The sequence below is a fragment of the Centroberyx affinis genome, unplaced genomic scaffold (genome assembly GCF_046629955.1).
Source record: "Centroberyx affinis isolate AG114_WGS23_722 - 3 ecotype Tasmania unplaced genomic scaffold, CSIRO-AGI_Caff_v1 ptg002219l_1, whole genome shotgun sequence".
Classification (NCBI taxonomy): domain Eukaryota; kingdom Metazoa; phylum Chordata; class Actinopteri; order Beryciformes; family Berycidae; genus Centroberyx; species Centroberyx affinis.
Window position 1 is genome coordinate 102,501 of NW_027280519.1, and position 20,000 is coordinate 122,500.

The 20,000-nt window shown below is 42.8% G+C and overlaps 1 protein-coding gene across 2 annotated transcripts in view; it reads right to left on the bottom strand.

Annotated features, from left to right (window-relative positions):
* Positions 1–20,000, bottom strand: part of myripb (myosin VIIA and Rab interacting protein b) — a 105,285-nt gene that overhangs the window by 53,926 nt on the left and 31,359 nt on the right. For both annotated transcript variants that reach the window (XM_071532591.1, XM_071532592.1), the window contains exon 2: positions 6,141–6,362. In XM_071532591.1, coding sequence (XP_071388692.1) covers positions 6,141–6,362 — 222 coding nt within the window. The remainder of the gene's footprint in view (positions 1–6,140; positions 6,363–20,000) is intronic.

The following is a 20,000-nucleotide window of genomic DNA, read 5'->3' on the forward strand; positions in this document are numbered from 1 at the left end:
GATGAACAATGAGCATCCCCCTTTAGTGTAATCTATTTGTTTGAAAAGATGAATTTTTCACATCATAAAAAGAGGGATTTTCATGATCAGGCCAGAATTGGTACAAAATGGCGGCATTAACCGATGTTGATCTACTTCAGTATTATGTGCAGAACACTTAATAGTGGCAGCTCATCTACACACCTGGGTCCAATACAATTTTCAGGTTATTTTTAAGGGTTGTTTTCACCTTCTTAGAGCACCAGATGGGTGGAGTTGCTACATAGGACAACACAATAAGTCAAAGGCCATTAGAAATTCAACTTATTGTAGTTCTCTGTGATTGACAACTTACCTGCCACTATCTGAATCGTCCTGATGTGTTAAACCTCATCCATCTGCTGCTGCTTCCAGGTGAAAACAAACAAGCAAGAATTATTCACACACACTGTGAGGAGGTGACAGGAGCTGATGATACACGTGATATCTGTGATTGTTTATTTTCGTGTTTGTGTGTGTTTGCATGCTTGCATGATAACACATAAACTATTGATCGGGGAGTGTTCGTATGTTTGTGTGTCAGCTCATGTGTTTAGCCCCCGAGCCAATCAGCCTCTGCCTAGCCTTTAGAGCGAGGCGACCCGACTGCGAAGAGGCAGATAATTAAATCTGGACATTGAGTGTGTCTTGCTTTGAACCACCAAGCTGTCTGTCAGCTACAGCTCTACACCACCATCGCAGGCCCAGGGCTTGCTCTGTTCAATTAGGCTCACAGTCACGAGATGAGAGATGGTTAATGTCAGACTGTAACTGCAGCGGTGCTTGTGCGCACTTTTGTGTGTGTGTTTATGAGTATACAGGGGCGTGTGTGCCTCTGCGGTCATGTTTGCATGTGGATTCACAGTTTGTTTGCAGCTCTGCCTGCAATGCACACACTGAGCCGAAGCACAATGACTGTCTGCATGCATGGAGAGATTACCGAGAATGGAGTCGCCCTTATTAAAATATTTAAGGAAGGAAGGAATTTAATGGAAAAAATTAATGTAAATGCAATTTAATCAAAGGGTGTATGCCTGTGTTTGTGTGTGTGTGTGTGTGTGTGTGTGTGTGTGTGTGTGTATTCAATGTGCATGTATGTGCTTGCATGAGAGCCTCTCCTGTAAGTGTGTATGCTCAGTGTGAGTGTGTATATGTACTGTACAATATGGTCTATCATTTATAGTGGATGGCATAATCTCCTTGCCGTCATGCTTTAGGATGAGATTATGAATTCCATAAACTGCTAAGAACAGTGTGTCACTTAGTATATTACTATTTCTGTGCACGCAAACACACACACACACACACACACACACACACACGGGCACATTATTCTATCGGCTGAGGACTGTATAGGGAGGCACAGAGTGGTCCATTTCTGCAGATTAAGCACAGGGAGATGCAGTCGTTGAAATGTAAATGTGGAAAATGGAGACTTCATTAGCTACATAGAGAGGGGGTGTGACAGAGCGAGAGAGACAGTGTGAGAGAGAGAGAGAGAGAGAGAGAGAGAGAGAGAGAGTTAAATGGAGAGAGAATAAAAGAGAAAGAGGACAAGGCAGAGAGATCTAAACAGATAGGGAGTGAAAAAGACAGCGAGAGGCAGAGGAAGAAAAAGGCAGAGACGGGGCACAAAGCAACTTGAGAGGCAAAACAAAAAAAGAGGATTTAATGTTAATTCAAAAGAATTTGTGTCTACGCTGCCAGTCAGCTGGGACAGGAACTTCATGACTTTGCAGCACTCCTCTGTCATTACCTCTCTACCTCTCTCAATATCTTTTTCTCTGCCGGCCCTCCCCCTCTGCCTCGTTCTCTTGACCTTCATCTCTCTTCATCTCTTGCTCTTTACTTTTCCCTTCTGCTACTGAATGACTTTCTGTGTTGAGTGTTTGTGGAAAAAAGAAATCTCTGACTGAACTGTGTGTGTGTGTGTGTGTGTGTGTGTGTGTGTGTGTGTGTGTGTGTGTGTGTGTGTGTGTGAGAACCATGGCTCAGGATGGGCCTTGTAGTTAATACTACCAGACTGCACACGGTCATGCTTGTCCCACTCACTCAGGAGAGAAAGGCTATGGTTTGTGCATGTACAGGCAAGCATGTGTGTGTGTGTGTGTGTGTGTGTGTGTGTGTGTGTGTGTGTGTGTGTGTTGGTAGATGACCAGGCAGGTGTTATGACAGTGCTGCCACAGGAACAACAGATTAAACTGAATCACTTTTCTCTCCACATATCATCTTCACACACAAACACCTCAAACCGACCTCTTTATCAAAACATCGCCATTGCATCAGATCAAGGTCAAGGAGTATTTGCAAATAATTTATTTTATCCTACTTAGGGGCCGAATGGGTGTTGTTTGCATGTGAGAGACAGAAATGTTAGATAATTGCAAGAAAGTATTTGAAAGTTTAAAGTGCTTCTCTGTGACTGACAGAGTTTATCCAAAAACGGTTTGAAAGGGTTTCATAACCCATAGACAATCCTGTAATTCTTCACTTGAAGTTAAAACATGAAACAGAAATTTGAGTTACGAGGTTTTCACTGATGATATTATGTTCATGTCACTCTTATCATGTCACTAAAAACCTAAACATTCAATCAAGCAATGCCTATCCCCATCTCAACTATAACAGGTCATAAATGTAATCAACCAACATATAATCATTAAAAATGTGTGTGCTCACATGTGTGTTTACTTGTGGGCATGTGCCTGCCTGGATACATGCATTCATGTGAATGTATGTGTGTGTGTGTGTGTGTGTGTGTGTGTGTGTGTGTGTGTGAGTTTCAGCGTGTGCATGCATGTGTGAGTTCAGTGTGAGTGCGTGCATTTGTGTGGCGAGTGTAAATCTGCTTTCCCTAGACAGATCACAGTTCTGAGCAGCATGGCCGTGCCACTGTGAATGTTGATGGACAGCTGGTACATGTGAGTGTGACCATTTGGCAGTCTGTTCCTAGTTTCTAGTTTGCATTTAGATTCAACAGAATCCCTCAGAAAAACAATAAAAAAAAACGTGCCAAAAACCACTGAGAAGAAGCAAATGCTGATAAGCTGAGATATTATTAATGAATATATAAGATTTTTCAATTGATGGTGCATTTCTGTCGCTGATGCTGCATCTCATTTATTCTCATTCGAAGAGAACATAATACCTTTTTCTTTCTTCATTTGACATTGTTTGCTTATTTTCCAAAGGAGTCTAGCATATCCCACAATTAGGCAAAAATGACAAATAACTTTCTTTGCACTATAGTTTATTGACTCTCTTTTGACTCGCTTTTAAGCACACAGCTATTCTTTAAGAAAGCAACCTTCCTTGCTGTAGGCCTATAGTCATTTCCCAACAGTTACAGTCTGTTTAACATCCAATCCATATTTCCTTGACAATATCACCCACTCTGTCTGACAGTACTAATCGGCATATTCAAAATAGCGTTCGGGGCTTCTCTAGCCTCAAGCTATTTATTTATTTACTTTTTTTTAACCTTTATTTATCCAGGTTAGCCTCATTGAGTTTAAGAATCTCTTTTTCAAGAGGGACCTGGCCAAGAAAAGCAGCACAAAGTTACAGACGCCACAACAAACATCTCATCACATTACAGCATTATACATGATCAACAAACATTCAATGTTTCATATATAAGCAATTGAAACTATGAGGAAAAACAATTCCTTTTTTTCACCATCCTCCCTACCTTTAACCATTGTTTTAAAAACATTCGATGAGACCAGCTCCTGTAATTTCAGGAGCTCATTCCATGCCATAGGGGCTGAGAACTGAAACGCCTTTTTACCAGACTCTGTACGAGCCTTTTTTACATTCAGTACAAACAAGTTTTGAAAGCATAAACGGTCATTTTTGTCTGCTGGACAATGTATGTACATAAATAAAATGGGAGTTGTTTCAGTATCGCCTTATAAATAAAAATATACCAGTGACTCAGCCTACGTAAAGTCAGGGAATCAACGCTCCTGCAAGCTCTAAATCACTGTTTCAAATGCTATGACTCCACCCAGAGAGAGAAATTCATGCTAAGACCAGATTTAAGCCTGTTTAATGCGCTAATGAAAAGTGCTGTATTTATATGTAGCTGGTAGACGGCAATGTTGTGACATCAGGCCCATCTGTGACTCAGTCTAAACCCCTAATGAGAACATTACTGAGCCTCAGGCAGAGAGAGAGAGAGAGAGAGAGAGAGAGAGAGAGAGAAAAGGAGGGGGAAAGTGAGGGAGAGATGATCAATGCAAACCTTGGCCCTTTCCACTACTATCATCCCTTCCCCTCCCTTTCCTCCTCCTCCTCCTCCTCCTCCACCTCCTTGTCTTGAGCACCAGGACCAGGGGCAGCGGGTCTAACTCAATCCGCCATGCAGCAAAAATCAATCAAAGACAGAGACGAGACAGAACTGGGGATTGAAAGGAAGAAAGGGGGCAGAGTGGAGGGGCATCACAGCTTTGGACAGCTTCGTCATGCTCTGCAATCCCTTCCACCGCCACCTTCACACACACACACACACACACACACACACACACATGCACGGCAGACTCCAAAATGCACCACCACACTCATCACAACACACCAGCCCCTCTATCTTTTGGCTTTCTTTCTTTCTTTTGATAGCACACACCAAGGCTCGCTCTTTATGGTACAAATTCACACACACACACACACACACACACACACGCAGACCCGTGGACACCCGCGCAGACACACAGCTGGAGTATCATATTGTGCTTTTACGAACACATTAGCTCTCACCAGTGGAGGCTCAGGTGGGAGAAACATGCCAGTTTGACTCTCAGCCCAAGGCAGTGCTACATATAGAGCCTCACACTGACTCTAGGAATCTTCAAACACAGTGACACAGATGCACGCTCAAGACAGACACACATAGCACACACACATTCACACATGTAATAGTCTAAGCTCATAATAAACATAAGAATCCAACGCGCAGAGACAGACTCACACACTCCAGCGTAGTAGTATTTCCACACACCCCACCCAGCCCAGAGAGAGTTTAATATTCATCCAGTAGAGTAGAGTCGGGGGTTAGAGCAACTCTCCAGGCTTTGGACAGACATGCATGCATAAACAGCCTTGATAGACACACACACACACACACACCTTTGTAATACACATATGCAAATACACCCAGCTGTAGCACATTCCCCTGCCTCTTCCGCTCCTCACATTGTTTTCCCATGTTCTATAAATGATAAATGTATACATTCCCTTCTTTTCCCTAAAATCCCGTTTTCTAGTTTCCCTCGAGGCCGTGGATGTGATCGGGGACACAAAACAAGCAGGAAAAAAAAAAATCCGGAAAACAGTGATTTCCCACTAGAAATGAATGAATGAATGAGTTGCGTGCCGAGAAACGGAATCGCTGAAAAAAACTGAAAAAAAAAAAAAAAAATCACATCTTGATGATTCGCCCTCTCTGCCCTGTTGTAATATCTCCCTCTGTCTCTGTCTCATTCTTTCTCTTTCCAGCAGCGTGCACATCCTCCTCTACAGGTTTATCCCCCCAACACACAGCTAGAGGAATAAATACTTATAGTACACATCACATATCTCCTTATCCCTCCATCTGCTATCTTCTTCCAATATTTCTCCCTGTCGCTCCTCTCTCCTTCTGTGGCTGCAAGTCTTTCCCTCGCCTGCTCTACAACTACCAGGGATGTGATCAGGAACGGGAAAAAAGGCAGGAAAAAGGGGAAAAGAACAGGGGGCGAAATCAATCAAATCAAATCAAATGAATGGAAAAATGCTGAAAACACCTGAAAGCACCCGTCCTCGCAGTATTGACTCCCTCAGCGTCCCTGTCGCTGTCACCCGTTAAGTCTCACCGCACAAATCTTCACTCTCGCTCCCCAAAAACTGTCTCCTACTATATCCCTCCACCCTCTCTCTCTCTCAATCCCTTTCCTCTTTCTTTTTGCTTCAATATCCCCATCCTTCTCTCTCCTCTCCAGTCTACAAATCCATTGCTTCCCTCTCATCCCTTTTCACCCCATCCGTTCCCAGCGTCCCCATTCATCCCTCTGTCACTACACTTATTCCTCCGGTCCGCACAGCCGGTGTGTGTGCATGTGTGTGTGTGTGTGTGTGTGTGTACTGACCTGCCCTTCTGGCATGCAGAGCAGAGCCAGGCTTTGTCCCTCTTGCTGTAGGTGCGGCAGGTCTTGCAGACGTTGTACTGGCAGTCCAGGCACTGGCGCTTGGGGTTGAGCAGGAAGGTGAAGGGCGCGCAGCAGCGGATGCAGCAGTGCTCGTTGAAGCGGTGCTGCTTGGAGAGGATGGAGCATCTGCTGCCTTCCTCCGCCAGCTCCTGCTTCATCTCACTGAAACCGAGAGAGAGAGAGAGAGAGGGAGGAGAGAGAGAGAGAGAGAGAGAGAGAACGGGAGGGGGAGGGGGAGGGGGAGGGGGAGAGAGAGAGAGAGAGGCAGAGCGTGGTGAGCGTCTGGTCGGGAGGTGGAATGTGCAAACGGCGGAGGACGGCGATGCGGAATAATTGGAGATGCTGTGACAAATGAAAAATTAAAAGGGGGGGATAATAAAACAGGAAGGAGGGGGGCGGGGGGGGTCATGGATGGGGGGGGAAACACTTCCCCGCTCTCTCTCTCTCCCTCTCTCTCTCTCTCTTTCTTTCTCTCGCTTACACTGATTCTGGAATTAATGTGATGGCTGACATTTCAATTTGGGGGAACCTGTCACTCCTTGTTTGCCAACATCAGTCAAAACACAACGAGCCTAGGAGAGCACGGCTCGCACGTCTTCAACCTCTAATGACAAACCTCAGCGCCTCTGTTTATTACGGCATGGATGGCGTTATGACCATGATGATGATGATGATGATGATGGTGATGACAAATTGGCATAAGACTAAATGGTGCTAAAGTTGAAGGTCACCTGCTGGAGAGATCTCCCTGTGGACACACACACACACACACACTACGCTGCTGCGCTGGTATAGCATTAATGATAAGCCTATGTGTTCGTATTGGAGAGCAGTTAAACATACTGGGGCTCCAGTCAAAATATAACAGCCTAAAACTACAACAATGAGGGATCAATAGAGAGTAGCACAGTCAGAACCTCACTAATCTTAACTCTTAACCTAACTTCAAACTAATGAACTAGTAGGATTGTTGACTGAAATACTCAACCAAAGCCTATTTAAAAATGAAATGAAACATTCATGCACATTCCACACAGCACAACCTGCTCAGGCAAATTTACACCTGATATGCTGTGAAATGCATCATCACAGACGTTCCAACAACTGCTGCATACAACTAATTGTGTATCACATACTCTGTAATATTGAATTCACACATATTATGCTTATTATAGCCATTTAGTGAACTAGTGATGTTTGGATATTCAAGGACTGAGGGCCAGAGAGACCAGAGAGATAATATGGACTGTTAATCACTGTTTTAACCAGTGAGGCGGCTTGGCTATCTGAGGCCAGTGCTCAATTGCTCACATAAATTATGTACATGAGCTGTTCCTCACTACGATTTGTGCTGACTGAGCAATGCACCATAGGCAGAGGCTACAATAAATTATGTAATGCTTTGCATTCATATCGTATACCAATCACAGTAGATATCGCACTCATATCATGTCAAAGCATGATCATTTTCAGAGTAGAAGAGGAGAGTTTAAGTTAACACATTTATCCATATTAACGCTGTTTCTGGGAAAGTGTGAGAGAAAGTGAGTTCAGCTCATATGGTCAGAGAGTAAATTATTCAAGCTGCTCCCCTCCACTCCACTCCTGGTGGATTTACACTACACACAGGTTACAGCCCACACTGCTTTCACTGATCCTGGAGGCACACACACACACACACACACACACACACCAGCCACACACAAACATCCCCCATGTAAAAAAAATGTGTATATGCAGAAGAATCTCTCCTCCCTCAACTAAACCAGCAGGGAGATCTACAGCCAACTTTACACAGTGAATTCATATACAGCAAATAAAGTATAGCAAAACAGACTGCTGAATACAGCATATTCTGAATTTACTGTGTGTATGTATATGTATATGTGTGTGTGTGTATGTGTGTGTGTGTGTGTGGCCAGTGGGCGCATTGCAATCTACTGTTTCCGAAAGTTATTAACGCTGTTCTTCTAGCAGATCCTCTGCTGCCTCACTGATTGCTTTTCATATGCATCATTAGCCAGGGATATTAACAAGATGAACAAACCATTTCATATACAGTGTGTGTGGGTGGGGGGGGCATGAGGGGTTGGGGGGAGGGTGGATTTACATGCATGCCTACTGACACACACACACACACACACACACACACACACACACACACAGATGATCAAAAGAGCAGTTCACCCTCTGTCAAACAGGGTTTTTTTTCACTGTGCATCATGGGCTGCAGGGAAACGGGGCCCCAATCAAATTAAAACAATTTAAAAGAACCTCTCACCAATATAAATCAAATATTCATTCCTGAGATACAACATCTGCTCCAAAAAAGACCCAAAACATATAAACACAACCAAAACAGAAATTAAAATCTAAGCCAGCCAAATATGCAGCATGGGAAATTGTTTTACATCACAATATCTCCAAGATGCCATTGCACGGAAATCATTTCCTTCTCTCCTGATTAGGATCAGGATCCATTTCGGGGCCTCTCTGTGTCTGTGAGGGGGGTTTAATGAACAGCCCAGTTGGCTGATAGCTAGCTCAGTATGGCCATTTGATTAAATGAGTAGGCGAACGTACACATATACCCAAGGACAGGGAGGCTTGTCATGCCTGGCGTCCCCTCGCATTAACTCACATCTCTGGTAATAAGGCGTGAGAAACACAGTCGCCCAGTGACAGTTTCCCCCCCGCTCACATCCCAGCCATGACCACAGATACATGTGGGTCATCCAGGTCCCTGCAGGGTGCAGCTAGCTCACTAGCAATGCTACCAGTCACTCTTTATTAATAAGCAAATGCCTGGTAGCATTACATAATTTGGAATGTTAACAGGCATTTATTGATGTTAAGGTTAAGGCTATTAATTATTGCCATTTAAAGGGTGAGGCTACCCCAGTTTCTGTCACTCTCCTCCTACCCCACTAGTTTGAAAAATGCAATGAAAGGGGCATGGAGAGCAGCGGGGGAGAGGGAGGGGAGGGCTATCAAATCAGTCTGATTACGTAGAGTCTAACTAAAGTAAGACGCTACAAAACATCCAGTTAATTGCTGATTTAGTGCCTGTAACATCTGCAGTTCAATATATGCACTTATATGTGAAGGAAATGCCTGGTATTACTGCATTCTATCTCAAACAACACCTCACCTACAAAGCGAGAGAAAAATGTTTGAAGTTGAAGTTGGGGACGTCTTTTTCTCTTTTTTCTAACATTGCTACTTTGTGTCTATCAGTGGTCACTACTGGACACTAATGACCAAGTGGACAAGGTTTCATTTACATGGAGCTTGGCACTGAAAAAACATGCATATGCATTATATATGTTGCATACAGATACAGACAGATGCATGAAAAAGCATCTGTTTGTATATTTGCATATATGCTACATAAGTGAATATGTTCATACGTATGCATGTGAAGGTGTGTTTGCACTGTGTAGTGACTGAGTGTGTGTGTGTGTGTGAGTCAGGCATAAATGATTACTATTAAGTTGAATAAAGTTGAATTAAGTTGAATAAACCTAATTAGTCAATAGAGGCCAAGCAATTTTGTGACAAGTGTGGTAATGATCAACGGTGACCTATGGGCCGCATTTGACCACTTTCTGCCCCCCAATCAGTCTTTTCTCATATGACCAGTAGTAAGTAGCAGCACATAAAATTAACTTGACCACAAACTTAGCAACATCCAATAACAACACACGTTTAAGACAAAATGTAATTTCAGTCCAACTGTCGATAATCGGCTGTAATCGCCTCTTAATTTAGGTAGTTTGGACAGAGAGGTGAACTGAGGAGAAACACAGACAAAGGCCTTTGAAGCTCTCCTTTGCATCTGAAATACACTACAAGAGAATTAGCTATGACCAAGTTTGAGACTGAATTCCAGAGAAAGACAGCCATTTCTACTGTGCGAATCATGAAAATAGCAACAACATTGGATGAGACAAGCATAAGCCTATGTTATGCCCAGATACATATTTAAATAGCGGGTAAGCCCCGCTATGATGTGAATGCCACAAGAACACAGTTTGTTCATGGAATTTAACATGTTTAAAAGATTAATTACAGGAGCTTTGCTCATGGCTGCATAACATTAACGTCAGTATGATCTACAGCGGCTGGCTCTGGACCAGTTAAAAGCAAAAGAAAGTTCTGTGGCCGCTGGAAGTTTGGGAAAAGTCAAAGTCCTGCAGGATATTAAAAAACTATTGATTATGGAAATGAGTGACTGCAGTGTGCTGGTCATGGGTACAGTGGGTGTAAGAGAGGGACAGAGCACACACAGCAGAATGCTAATTCAGTTTGTGACTTTAAAATCAGAATGACCTGATGATATGTGGTGAGTTTTATAATGATATATGGTGTGTTTATGACAGCTTCTCACTGCTGGCAAATATTATTTGTGTTGAAGATCTTTTAACTCAGGTCTCTCTCTCAGCTCTCTCTCTCTCACTTTCCATCTCTCCTCCCCTGCTTCTTATTTCTCACTCCATCTCTGTCTGCTGGCCATCTATTAATGTAGATAGTTATTTTTCTGAGTCTCTTTCTCTCTCTCTCCTTTTCCTCCTCTCTGCCTCCCTCCGCTTCTCTCTCCCTTTATGGCTCTCTCTCTCCCCACTCTGTCTGTCTGTCTCTCTCTCAGCTCAGACTCACAGACAGGTTTAGGCTTAAGGTTCCCAGCAGTGAGGTTAAGGTTATGGTTAGGTTTGTAATCAAGTTTTTTTGGTGAAAAGTATCTCGAGCTGCGGCTGTGTGGCTCGGCCAGAAAGCAAAAACCATTGCAGTTCCTTTAAATGATGGATCTCCCTCTCAGCAGCTGTTCTGCTGCTCAGTGGAGCGGGAAGAAGTATAGTTCTCAGAATGATGGACTGCTTCCAACACACAATTAAATAGCAATGTGATATTCAATGAAACTCAGTGTGAATTAGTCTGGGTGCAATGTAATTACTATTGTGACCAAGTAAGAATATGTTATTCTATGGTAATTACTATAGTAGTTACAGTAATTGATTCATTTTAATGTGTTTATTTCATTTTACAAAAGATGAGAGTGTATGAGAGTGTATATTTATTATTTTACAAATCAAAACAATGTTAGCACAGTTCAGTCTTTCCCATTATGAACTTAAATGGTAGTATCCCACCATAATATCTGACCCACCATAAATAGTTTGCAAACTGACACAATAACATATTAATAGCACTTCTGGAGATGCACACATACAATCCTTTCCACTTATTGACTTTACATACAGTAAACAAAACACACATATCACTGTTGGAGATATAAGAATTTCACCTGACTGAAATTGAAACAGCGCAAAATAAAACAGATATTTGTGGTACAATTTGTTAATTCCATATAAATACAAATAAATATACAACCTGCAGGAAACACTGCTGTCCCTGTTCAACTACTGGAATAACTAAATTCATACCTTAAGACTGCAATTAGAACAACAGCTTCAGTATGTTATGATAATTATATCAGTCTACAAGTATACTAGAATAAGACTCATATGATGTATGTGGTTGAGTGATTTATAGAGTAACTAAGTAACTAGTTTCATTCCAATCCTCGATATCCACCACTGGCAACATCTCTGAGAAACTGTCTGTTATAAAAATTGGAATGACTTTATGTATTACTTTATTACATAATTTATTACATAATTACTTTATGTTTAAGTAATGACTTGATTCTGTCATTACTCAAGTCATTAGCTATTTTATGTCCTTGGCTTAAAAGAGTGTCATTAGTGAGGATGCAATTATCTGGATTTTTGTAGTATTGCCTAATGAACATCATAAGAATCGTAATATGAAAAGAACTTAATTCAAAATTGTAATGGTGTTTTGAAATCAAACCTTTCATTTCTAAATGAGAGATACTGCATAGCTTCAGATTTCTTAATGTGCCGTACAGCCCTGTTTCCTGACTACAGAGGGCAGCACCATCCAATTCCATTCATGGAGGAACGGAACTGAATTATTGAGCAAATAGTAAAAGACTATTAAAATCTAATGGCATAACTCGGGCTCCATTTACACACCACACAGGGTGTTGCTAAAGTTCATTTACATTGCACATGGATTATTCATCATGGTAGCTACATGTATTCATGTACACAAGTGCACACAAGCGCACACACACACACACACACCTGCATGCACACACACACACACATATACAGTACAGGCTGGTGCGTAGTGGAAATACCTTAGCTGCCACAAAGTGCTGTATTCTACAATCAAGAAGAAAGACAGACATTGAGAGGAGATCACATACATTACTGCAGGAAAGCAAGAGAGGGATGTTAGAGTAATGTTAACCTGGGGTTAGTATAGCAGAGGAGAGGATCCTGCTGAGAGAGAGGGACTCTTGATCGGCCCTTTGATCTGTCTGCTGCAGTGGAAACCCACAAGACCAGCATCTACACCTCCAGACCAGTAACCCCACATACGGCCAGGTGGAGAGGGGTGTATATTGGGCGCGTGTGTGTGTGCGCGCGTGTGTGTGCACGTGTGTGTGCTTATTCATCCAAGTCAATGAGTATTTTTGAGCGTATAACTGGCTAAATGCACTTGGTAATTGTGAATTGATTTTTAATGGGTTTTTTTTTCCAAGCGTTCAAGGTGCTTTAAATTGAAAGTGGGCAATTTAGAGTGTGAAGATCTGACTCTCCTGTGTGTGTGTGTGTGTGTGTGTGTGTGTGTGTGTGTGTGTGTGTGCTCGTGTGTGCGTATATGTGTGTGCACTGGAGATGTTTAGCCTCTCTCAGTCTATTATTGTGTAGCAGGAGAGAACATGATGAAATATCTCAGTATGGATCCTTTCCTGCTGTTATCCGGCCTTGAATGACATATTAACAGACTGTGTTGTGTACGTGTGTATGAGTGTGTGTGCGAGTTGTGTGTGCACGCATGCATTCCTATCTATGTCAGCCCTGTGTGTGTTGGAGCTGGTAGGATTCTCATCTGCTCCAGGGTAAAAGTAGCTATGAGAACAGTGGAAATTATGGTTCAATCACAGCGGATAATTTGCATTTGGACCCCAACTGGGTGAAGCTGAGCTACACAGTTCATTCAACTTGAGCTCTAGCTCCGAGGGAGAGCAGAGCAGACCACAGTAGACCATCTCAACTCTCTCTCTTTCTCCTCTGCAATGCAGTGGGAGACAGGCACGTGGGCCATAAATTTGGAGGTAGAGGGTTATTTGCGCTCGGCAGTTGGGGTTTGTGTGCAAGCTCTTGTTTGAAGTGCAGGTGTAGGCAGGCTGGCGAGCCGGGAGGGACGGCATCTCGCACCTTGTTTGAGTCCTCGAGGGGAGCGGGGGACACCTCTCTCATCCAGATCTGGGTCACACTTGCAAATGCTTGGTTGTGGCAAATACATGTTTTTTGAACCCACTTGAAGACTCCATGAAACGGACATAATGCAGTGAGGGATCATTCAAAAGTCCAAACCAGTGGAATATCAGTCAGGGAGAGAAAGGCAGTTTTATTTGACGGGAGGGGCGAAGGGGGTGGGATTGTTAAAACATTTTTGATGCTTTTATTGGCTGGAATTCATATTTACTCCTACTAGTGCAGCATGAGATACTCTGTTTTCCATGAAGTAAAAGGCAATGGGAGTTCATTTCATGGGCACAGTTTCTCACATGGAACAAAACTATTTAGACGATCACAGGAGTATAATTTAAAATGTTAATTTAATAAACTTCTCTATGAGTAAAAACGTACCTATAATTATCTGAAATGTCTTCATGCACAAAACCCTTTCCACCTGATACTCCAACTAGGCTAAATCAAACACTGGGATTCATTATTCGACTAAAGCCCTAACCACTGAATTGTAGACTAATCAACTAAGAGCGGGCAGCGCTGAGACATTTGATGGACAGGCACCGGAAGGCTAAACTGACTCTACAGTTGTACTCGCTCAAGGCATTTTGTATCGCCTCGAGAAAAAGATTAGAAACCTGTCTAACCAGTTCTCCAGCAAGCTGATCGGTGTTATAGTCATTTTCACACCGCACTGTGCATTTCTCTTGACTGCGACTGTACATCAGCACTCCGGCTCTGAGAGCTTTGATAAACAGCAGCTCTGATCGGTTCCAGAAAATCAGCATGTAAGTAGATCTCAGACGATGGAGGAGAGGTTGGGGATTCAACCAGCGAGGTAATTCTTCCGACCGATGCCATCTGGAAAACCATAGGCTGAGTCACTTGAAATGACGGAGAGATATAATCACCACAGTGTGTCATCTTCCTCCAAACACTCCTGCTTGACATCTGGTGACTCGTCCATTAACTCTTCCAAGTTACTCACTCTAAACACAGTGGGGTCCAGAGTTTCCCCTAGTTTTATTGTAGCAATGGTGGTTGGGGGTAATTTTCATTTATTTATTTTAGAAGTCTAACTGAGATAAGAAATCTCTTTTTGAGGAGATACCTGGCCAAGAAAGCAGCAACAACTAAGACTTCGTAGGCATACAATACACAAAAACAATGTATAACTGCAGTCAAAATTTACTTTATGAAAGCTAAAAGGCAGTAGAAGAGAGAAAAGAGAGAAACTTTATGCTCATTCAATTTGAAATACGTTTGCAATACATGAAAGGTCTTTTGTCTGATTCACTGTCACCTGAGGGACAGACAGCAAAAATAATTCCTGTGACTAGAAATGGTAATTTCCACCAAAGAGTAAGAATGATAAGGAAGCAGACCCAGAATGGCATTATAGATTAAAGTGAGCCAATGAATAAAAAGTGCATGTGCACAAAGCAGGCCAATCAAGCATATAGTACAAGGTAAAACGATGACTGAGAGCTTTGCAGTCAGTAATAAACATAAGGTGTGCAGGTATCAGAAGGAGGCATATGAATATAAAGCATAATGAAGCGCCAGCAGAAAAGCAGCTGTAACCAATATCTGGTTTGTTTCCTCAATCCTTTTGGACCCAGCGTTGGTTCTAGTGTAATTCTTAGAGCTGAAATGTTCTTATTTATATAGTTTATTGAAATAAAAAGCTAGTTTTAAACATTGAGTCTATAATTCTTTGTATTTCAAATGGGAATCTTGCTAATTTATACAGTGTAGTATATTTTTAATTACATTCATTTTTCTTTATCAGTAATGGCAGTGTCCTTGCTGTGGTGGTTTATTCATTCACTGCATGAATAAAGAGGAAACTCGGCCTTGCTCTCTCTACTCCCTCTCCTCCCTCTCTCTCATCTTTAGCATCTATTGAATAGTAGGCATTGAATGGTTGCTTTCTATGCAAAATACCTGTATGACTGTATGAGAAGCTCAAGGTGACCACAGCAAGGACAATGTGAAGCAATTCTCTCTCTCTCTCTCTCTCTCTCTCTCTCTCTCTCTCTCTCTAAACTGGTAGGCAGGTAACCTGGAGATGAACTGGGAGGGGTCTTTCAGCTCACCTCACACACACACACACACACACACACCCAGGAGCAGCAGTGGGATCTCCCTGGCTGTCATGCACAAGGAGGAAGCTGCTCTGACATTTAGAGAGAACAGAATACTTTGGGGATTTATCCTCAGCTGTGACAGAATGAGAGATCTGAGTATGTGTGTGCGTGTGTATGTGTATGTGTGTGTGTGGGATGTGACATGGTGATATGCGATGTAGTCCTTGGAGTGCTTGGTGTTTCAGTTGGTGTGGTCCTGCTGTGTGCGTGTGTGTGTGTGTGTGTGTGTGTGTGAGAGAGAGCACCTTTCAATCGTGCATCATTACTTGCATCCGTGTGCAAGTGCATGTGTGTATGTGTATGAGTACAAAGTCCTTTGAGACTTATGATGAAGGGCTATATAAATAATAACAGTATTCGTTTACTGCATGTGTATAAACAATAACGATAACTTTAAAGATAACTATAAATATAGGGTTTAAATCTCTCTAAGTAAAAAGAATGTAAAGAGAATGTGTTCCCACTACAATGCTAACTATAAAAACATCCCAAAACGATAACTATAACTATATTTTTGGTTCGATCTCAGAGTGATTTTTTTAATGCAGAGACAGCAATAAAACATTTTCAACCAATCAGATCAAGTTCTAAGACAGAAGGGAGAATTCAGTAACTCACTGCAGTGATGCTTCATTTACTGATGAACTTATCACAGATATCGTTGTAGTGTGAATGCTTGAGCAACAATGTTACTGTTTATAGTTATAGTTTACAGTTTGGTACTAGATGTGAATGGGCATTTAACAACTGGTGTGGGAGTTCCTCCTTGAGAACCACAGAACAGAAATAAATAAATAAATAAATAAAATAAAGAAGACCCCCCCCTTTCGGTGAAATGGGGGGAAGGGACTCATTCTAGCAGCCATCACCAAGCACGCATAGACCTGCTCCATCTCTTCACATACATCACATCTGCCCTTCAGGCTTTCCAGCCCGCTGAGCTAAGTGGCATATTAGTAAACAGTCTGAGAAAAAAAGACACACATGTGCACGCATGCATGTACGTATGAAGGGATGAACACTTACGAACACACGCGCACGCGCACACAAAGACACATGGATTCACAGGCTGCGTTCTGTGACTGATGGTGCTTTCCCTGTAGGGACGCTGAAGCATCAAGTATGTCAATACTCTGATACACACAAGGAAACATGGGGAGAGAGGAGGAGAGAAAGAGGAGAGTGACGGGCAAGAACACCTGATGTCCATGAGATGGCTCTCAATCACAGATTTCACATCCCACATACTTGACTAAATTCAATTCACTTAATTAACATGATGTAGCTGTAGTCATCTATATCACTCAACGTGTTTTGCATATTGCTTCACCATGCCTAATCATCTTTCAAGAAACACCATATAAACCTGTTTAGCCTGCCTTAAAAAGCATTGCTGAACAGTGACAATCTACGCTGCTGGGCTTTGGATTTGATATAACTATATCTCTACATACAGGCTTTTACGCCACTTATAACATTATAGGATGATATTAATCAATTCCATTAGTGTAAATTTAATTCAATTAAACTGAAAGATGCTTCCTTTACTCACCATCAGCTCTAAGTACATGTATTAATAAAGTTATTAAAGCATACGCATATGCCAGGAGTGTTAATATTGACATGGCCAAATGCATTTTTAATGATGAGTTTACCCACAGCACCACAGCAAAGTCACAGCAATTTTTAAAGGCTATATGCAGTAGGGGAACCAATTATGCGCAGCTTCCAGGCGGATTATCACGCTGGCACTGGTTTAGAGAAACTTGATGCTATTAACTCTTTCCTTCTCCCTTTCATCTTCCTCCCTTGCTCTCAAATCTCTATACTTTCTCCAGCCTCGTCCTTCCCACTGCTTCACATCTTTCCCTCTGCTCTTCCATCCTATCTCTTCTCTTTACTTTCTCCTTCCTCTGTCTTCTACCCTTCTATACTTTGTCACTTCCTCTCTCCCTCTCTCTTCCTATGCACTGGTCTCTCCAAGTCTTCTGTTCAGCCTGTGGTACCATCAGTCTTCCTCGTATCTCCCATCTCCCCTTTCTCTCCCTCCCACCTCCACTGATCAAATATGCCATTTGGTGGACGCTCTTGTCCAAAGCACCTTACAGTACCTTGAGTGCATACATTTTTAGCATTCGTGGACCCAGTGGGAAACAAAACAAACCCTAGTCCATGGTGGTGATAGTGTTGTGCTCTACCCACTGAGCTGTATACAACACCACTCTTTAGCCCCTCTCTCTCTCTCTACCATCATCTCCCCCTTCTCCCCTTTGTGAACTCCAGACTTCAATGAAGCCTCGGGGCAATGGGGAGAGTTCTCACTGAGCCAACTTTGGCTGATGACGATTATCTAACGGGCCAGTAATGAGCCCTCTCCTTGGGAAACAATCCAAGTAAAATGTGTGCACCGCTGATAACGTTTTTTCCAATCAGAATGGCTTGCCTGCATGGCAACTATAAGAGAAAATGTGAGAGAGAGAGAGAGAGAGAGATAGATAGAGAAAGAGGGGGAGAAAAATGTGTTTAGAGTGTTTACTGCAAGCGCAGCTAGGTGCTGAGATAATTTAGAAGCGAAGGAATTCAATTTTGTGTTCTGGTATTATTATTCTGACCCCAATTTCTCATTATTGACAGATTCAATTCAAAGAATAGCAGCCATATTTAGTTTCACTGTGCCTTCTCTGCAACGGACACAATCTCATTTCCCAGAAATTGAAACGGGAGCAGCCCACAACATTTCCTCTTGACCTGTGCCACAGGGCAAAGTGTCATACATAACATTAAGGTGTCATAGTGTCAAGAGACAAGCTGGGCAGATATCACTGCAAAGCTGGGCACTACAACCACCTTCTAACTCAAAGGTCAAATACTGAATGGCTGAACACAGACTCCAGATCAAAGGCTATGGAAAAAGTCAGATACACTCATGCACACACCTGACAAAGACAAGCTGAGGTCAAAATGTCCGTGAATAAACTACTAAGGGAGCATTAATCCAGTGTGCGGGTATCTTTTTCTATTTCATTTTCTTGTGTATCAAGTGTCTGGGCAGGAATACACTGCAGTGCCTCCTTATTCCACTCTCCTGTATGCCCTTAGCTCCTTTAATCCATACCTCCATCCCTGCCACTCCCTTCTTCAATCTCCTAAATCGCCCTACTTCAGTTCCATCATACCTCTAATCCCTCCTTTCATCCCCTTCACTCCCCATTTCTCCAGCTATCTGAGATTAGCAATTGCAGCCACACAAGCTCTGCCACAGTAGCGGGGGCCGATTGTTCTTTACTTTGCTGAATAATCTCTTTTCACACAGGGAAAGCAAACCAAATATGCCAAGAACGCAGCTTAAGTGTCAACCACGCTGAGAGTCAGCCAAGGGTTGGAGACGGCGAAGGCTATTTAGGGAGGCAGCTCTTGAGTATAGCTCACATACGCCCAGCACCAGCACCACCGTCAAGGAGAAATGCACTGTTTGCACTGTATGGGGGAGTCAATCTGTTGTTAGGCAGTCACAAGGGAACAGTGACACAGCCTGCAATATGCTGCCAATATGGTACAGCAGTCTGACCTCGGCCCATTATGATTCATATAGAGTGAGGCGGCGGTTACCGCAATACCTGTGATTCACCGCGCTCCCATTCCCATGCCCTTTACTGTATGTTCTTTCTCAAAAGGAACCACTTTAGACACAGCCCTCAATGTGGGTGAAAACCTCCCATCTCCAAAAAGGTCTACTTCTCAGGGATTTGCAAAACCGCCTTATTTTTAGATTTACAACTATGCTTTTTTTTTTTTAATTATACAATAGGTTTCATAATGCCAAGGGTCAGAAAATCCTCCCAGCCCTCGTCATCAGCCATGTGATCCTTCATTTCAACTCACCAGTCAATGGTAAAATTAGCTGTAATTGCAGTACACAGTGTGTTGTGTGGGGCTGTACTAGCCGTGTTATGTGAACAACGGGCAGTGGAGGGTGTGCGGCTGTATATTAAGAGGAGGCCTGGGAGAGCCGCCAGGGAGCGAGTGGCTATTTCTGCGGCAACAAAGACGCAGAGGTACAGAGGAACATCGTTCACTGTATTCCCCTGAGAAGAGAGCTGCATGCAGGGAAAATAAAGAGGAATGAACAAGGAAAAAGACAGACAGAGAGAAATAATTAGGGCCAGACCAGGCAGAAGAGAGGAGGGAGTTATTTTTGGGAGACGCCAATTCAATTAGTGGGATGGGGGGGTGTAGCTGTGGCTCTGACATAATGGGGGCCCTGGGCTCTCGTCCCGGCCAGGAACTCCTGATCCCTGTTA